We start from the raw sequence: 5,896 nt of genomic DNA, 5'->3' as shown, positions 1-5,896 counted from the left end.
GGGGGCGGGGGAGGAGGTGATTATAATAATAGACATGATGATATTGATCATGATGGTTATGATGATGATAATAATGATAAGGATAATAAGATTAATGATAATGATCAGAATGATATTACCATAATAATTTGATGATAAGAGTATCATCATCATCATCATCATCATCATCATCATCATCATCATCATCATCATCATCATCATCATCATCATAACAATAATTATACTTATAATAGTAATGATTATGATGATGATGATTGTGATGGGATACGATGTCTTTAACGCCCCATTTCAACACTTTAAGGTCCTGTAAGAAGCAGCAGTTCCTAATAATTTAACGTCCAACTCTGACACAACCAAGGCAAGTTGGTGTCAAAGTTGAAAACTTCCAAGACAACTCTTTTCTCATCACTTTGCATTCGAATAACCAAAGATCATGTTTTACAAGATAGTTCCCTCCTCTCTCTGAGCCAATTAAAATAGTGTCCTCAATATTCGGTGAGGCCCTCTTCGAAAAAGTGCGGACTTTACAAACAGAGTTACTCTACTTGTGTGAAAAACAATAAAAGCGAAACTAACAAACTGTGCTATTCCTATTCTTCTTCTGAAGTAATGAAAGAGAGCTTCAAAACATTGACCATCAAAAATGTATTTTTAGAGGCACCAGCCATCCATGTCCAGGTGCTGTTTTAGCCAAGAGCTTCAAGACAAAGACTGCAGCGCCATCTGAACCAATGGGCGTACAAGATTCCGTGGACACTTTTTTGGCTGAGTGAACTATGTTGTTATGTACGATCTTTGTTCCCTCGTCGTATTCGGTACTCAAACCACGAGCCACCTGCAATAACGCCGAACATTTAGCCATCTGAGCTGTGGTATGGCTCTTTTCATCTACGCAGACTGCCAATTTAGCTTAAGATGGTCTCAAGGTTGTCTTCATGCGGCTTCTTCTATTGCTAATTCTTCCTATGTTTGAAGCGCAGATTCTGTCGCAGTGCTTGCATGTCAGTGACATTATATCGAAGCTCTGTATTTCCGCTCTTTTCATTTCGTCGTTGAGCTGTATTCGCCCCCATAACAGCGTGCATGTTTTGACTGTATTCTGATACCATGGAAAAATAAGACTTATTCAACTTGTATATTTATTTGTGCGTGCATTATACTTGCCAATCTATCCCATGTCTCTATACGCGATCAATAAAAGTAGCATTTTCCCCTTTCTTTTTCTCTTTTCTTTCTTCTTCGTCTCCAATAAATATTTATCAATGGCATTTGAGGTCTTGTGGAACAATTCAATTCACTGTAGGGAGGTGTGTGTCTTTTTTAAAGGAGTATTTCTGTTTTTCTGCTCGGACGATGAAGTCCTCTTAACCCGAGTTGGCTCTTACAGGAGATTTTGTTTTAGTAGAGGTTTTACGGCGCTCGCAACTGCAAGAGGTCATTTGAGCGCCAAAAGATTAGAGGTGTTACAAGAGAGTAAAAAACATAAAAAAGAAGGAGGGGAGATAAATACGATAGATGTTTGATACAAAAAAAGAAGCAAACCACACCAGAGCACCTGCCAACCACCCACTCTTACAAGAGATCGAACAAGCCGCCTCCTGATTGATATAAGTGTTGTCTATATAAAATAAGGGATTTTTTAAAAAGCATGCTGTTACAATACTTATTAAAGCAGTCATTGATACAACTGAGATTTTTTAGGAAGTAGACACGAGACACATCCCCGGCAGCAAGGTGTTACATGATGTAAATCATAATAACAGATTGCTTTTGTATAGCATAAATTCCCGCTCAACAGCAAGCTCTATGCGATTTACAATCTATATTATTTCCGCTACAGACATGATAGCATTCGAAAAAAAAATCTGAACTTCCTGAGTAACATACAGTGCAAGCTGTCACTTATAGACGCTAATAACTCTAAACCTTCTGACAAGATCTCTCGCTGTCTGTAGCTGGGTTCCCATTCCCACCTGGGTGAAGTGAGGAAAATTCGCGAAAAGTGCCTTTCTCAAGGACACAACGTCGGGCCCGCGGCTCAAACCCCCGATCTCGCAACCTCACGGTATGAGTCCGGTTCCCTAACCACCAAAATACCGACATCACATATAAAGGAAAGAAGGAGTAGAGATAAAGACGATATAAATCTGATAGGAAAGAAGTATCAAACCAAACCAAATCACACAAGAGCACACACCCTTCCTCCAACTTCGCCATTCTTCAAACCACCACACCCCTCTCTTTCTCTATCTCTCTCTTTCTCTCTCTCTCGCTCTCTCTCTTCCTCTCTCTCTCTCTTTCTCTCTCAATCTTTCTCTCTCCCCGTCTCTCTCTGTCTCTGACTCTCCCCCCGTCTCTCTCTGTCTCTGTCTCTCCCTCTCTCTCTCTCTCTCTCCATTCCTGTCTCTCCCTCTCTCCGTCTCCCCCTCTCTCTCCCAATCTCTCTCTCTCTCTTCCTTTCTCTCTCATCCTCTCCCTCCCCACCCCCCCCCTCTTTCTCTCAATAAATGTTAATGTTGCACCAGGCCACGCTGACCCCGTCCATAAGTCCACAGCGGTACGTGTCCCAGCCTAAAACTCTCCAACAGCTACTTATATGACGTGCGCGAAGCTTATAAATAATTCTCCCGGCTCTGAAAGGTTTCCGACTTAACTTGGACTGTGTGCCCATATTCCTGGCAGGATTAAGCCATTCCGAGAATCTCTCACGGGCCAACGTGTAAGGGAAAACGTGTGAAATTGTTTGAAACACACAAGCTTTTAAAAGTGAGGCTAAAACTGACAACGCGGCATAATAATATATCGATAAGTCTCGATATCGATATTACCTAAGGGCATTTCGTGAGATCAAAGATAGTACATAACAAGATGGTCCACCCAGCCAAAAAAGTGTCCGCAGGAAGTTTGCTCTTTGCTTCAGATCGCGCTGCAGTCTGTTTTGAAGCTCTCTTTGTTTTACCAGAAGAAGAATAGGAATAGCACCTCCATGCGTGCGCAGATCGACTGCTGTTCATCAGCAGTTCGGGTTCGTTCAGTGTGGAGTTTTAGTTGTTGTTTTTTATTTTAATGACCTCTCGCCTTTCATTCTAAAGTCAAATTAAACAAAGAAAACAATCACCCTTTCCTACGGAAGAGTTTTTTTGTCAGCGTAACCATTTTAAAAAAGCGTTCTTCCGAAATTTATTCAAAAACTTGCTAGTTTCACTTTGATTTTTTAAACTCAAGTAGGGTAACTCTGTTCGCAAAAGGTGCGCTTTTGCGAAGAGGGCGCCACCGAATTTTGAGGACACTTTTTAATTGGCTCAAAGAGAGAAGTGGCTCCTCTTGTTATGTAGACTCTTTGGTGAGATCTAATACATGTATTATTAGATGTCTTGCTTCTAGCAGGTACTGAAACTATTGGTTTTTATTTTCAAGATGGCGCGTCTTATTTTTTTTTTTAAACATTGATTATCAACTCATCGCAGGCCACATTCATTATCAAGTTACTGGCTCAGTTGGTATCATGCTGGACTACAAGGTGGCAGGCCTTGCTTCGAATCCCAGACTGGGTGGTCTTGAGCTCGGCGCACCTGCTGTATGGTGTACAACACAAAGTACTGCTTAAAGTACAGGGACACTCATTGTGTTCTCTGTATGCAACAAGACAACGCCAGGTTATGACCCTATATGTGAGGCATCGTGGTGGAGTCAGGCTCTCGTCAATTTTTGGGCACATCGAGTTATTGGTATCATCTTAAAGCTTGTTCTCTTGTCTTTATTTGGATGCAAAAAAATCCATTTATCTTTCAACAAGTCGATATATTTGCAAAATGAAGGAGGTGGGGGTCACCTGTTTTCAGGGGTAAATATAGTGAGAAAATGGCCGCCAAAGATTACTTTTTTCCATAGCTTAAGAGTCCGTGGTAACTGAAAATTTACATCTTTTGTGCCTTTAATCAACGTTTTTCAGAAAATTTCCACACAGAAATGAGTTCTTTAATCTGCATGACAGGTGTTGAGCCCAAAAATAAAAATTTGATAAAAATTCACAAACCCGCAGAAAAATGCAAGTTTCTTCATTTTGATTATTTTGACGAGAGCCTGATTCCACCGCGCTCCCTCACAATTATGGTCGAGAGCGCTGTAAAACTCTTGAGCTAGGCGCACCTCTGTATGGTGTACAACACACCTTTTACTGCTCAAAGAACGGGGACCCCCATTGTGTCGTCTGGATTCAACAGGACAACGCCAGGTTACGACCCTATACGGTCGAGAGCGCTGTAAAACTCTTACTAAACTACACTAAACCAAGCTAAAGAGCCAGGCGATGGGATAGCCACAAATATTCTGAAAACGACTCAAGTTTAAAGTCGCCTTGTCAGGGATTCGAACCAGGATAATACAGATTCGATTATTGCTGTTGAAAGTGTGACATTCTGAAAACGACTAAAGTTTAAAGTCGTCTCGCCAGGGATTCGAACCAGGATAACACAGATTATTGCTGTTGAAAGTGTGACTAGCTGACGTAGACTCAAATTATATCAGGAGAGCCAGATGTTTTAACTGTAATTTTAAAAATGTGTGAACATCAGATTGTTTTTCCCCCGTTCTTTTTGTGATTATTATAATGTGCCTGGTTAAACTTGTTATTTTACAGAAATTATAACGATAAAGAAAACTAATTATAATATAAGTCTGAGCATGGACTTGAAATATAATATGGTCGCTTTTAAGCACAAGGGGGCTATCCGGAAAAATGCTGTTTTGAGAAAATCTGAGGTAAAGTTTTTGGCCCTCGTTCAGTTTCTTTAAAAGTCAAGGAGAGTTTTCTCTGTAACCAAACAAATGTACACACCAATGAAACCAAACTTCTTCTATAGGTAGAGCATTGCCCCCTTTTGGTGTAGGTCAAGATTTCTGAAAATCCCCGAAATCTGGGTTAGCCCGTTTGTCCTTAAAAGCGACCATATTAGACCGGACACTGTCATAGCTGCCACTCTTCGTCCTCGTTAAAAAAAACACCAACAACCCCCGCCCCCTAAAAACCCCCCAAAAAACCCAACAACAACAGCAAAAAAAAAAACCCAACAAAAAACAACACGACGGATGTGCAAATAAAGGGCAACCAATTATTCTCGCTATAGTCGAGAGCTCGCGCAACCTTTCCATTTGTGCCCTTCTTTTGTTTCCAACTAAAGTCTAAAAGGGGTCCATTATGTTGAACCGGAATTACGTCAGAGCTCCTTGTATGGGGTATTATAAATTAATACTACATGAGGAAGCAACAGCAACAACAACTGTATCGAAAATGACAACGACAACAAAATCAAAAACAACAACAACAGCAACAACAACAGCAACAACAACAACAACAACTGCAGCGACTACATATCAGCAATGACAACAACAACAACAACACATACTTTTGGAACGTTCAGCAAACGGTGTTGGGATGAAGCAACGACAACGACAACAACAACAACAACAACAACAACAACAACAACAACAACAACAACAGCAGCAACAACATTTACAAATATAAAAAAAACTACAGCTACAACTACAACCGCTTCAACAACAACAACAACAACAACAACAACAACAACAACAACAACAACAACAACAACAACACCATACTTTCTAAAAGTACATTAGTCGGTGTTGGTATGAAGCAACGACAACACAACCACCCCACCACCACCATTAACAGCAACAAAAACACCACCACCACCATTAACAACAACAAAAACACCACCACCACCAACAACAACACCACCTCCACCACCAACACCAACAACAACAACAACATACTTCTGAGACGTCCAGTAGTCAGTATTGGCGAAGACAAATCCCGCAACGATGATAAAAAGCAGGACAAAGGCGTTGAGAATTGTGAACACGCTGTTGAACTGCA

At 40.8% G+C, this 5,896-nt stretch overlaps 1 protein-coding gene across 1 annotated transcript in view; it reads right to left on the bottom strand.

The window, feature by feature from the left end:
* The window catches only part of LOC101847368 (cationic amino acid transporter 4), a gene marked incomplete in the record, with an annotated part of 40,776 nt that overhangs the window by 7,420 nt on the left and 27,460 nt on the right, over positions 1-5,896 (bottom strand). The window contains 2 exon segments of the mRNA XM_035972247.1: positions 3,518-3,572; positions 5,794-5,896. The exon segment at positions 5,794-5,896 is cut by the window's right edge and continues 108 nt beyond it. Coding sequence (XP_035828140.1) covers positions 3,518-3,572; positions 5,794-5,896 — 158 coding nt within the window.

Source organism: Aplysia californica, unplaced genomic scaffold, assembly GCF_000002075.1.
Source record: "Aplysia californica isolate F4 #8 unplaced genomic scaffold, AplCal3.0 scaffold00624, whole genome shotgun sequence".
Taxonomy (NCBI): domain Eukaryota; kingdom Metazoa; phylum Mollusca; class Gastropoda; order Aplysiida; family Aplysiidae; genus Aplysia; species Aplysia californica.
This window is presented reverse-complemented; position numbering and strand designations above follow the sequence as displayed.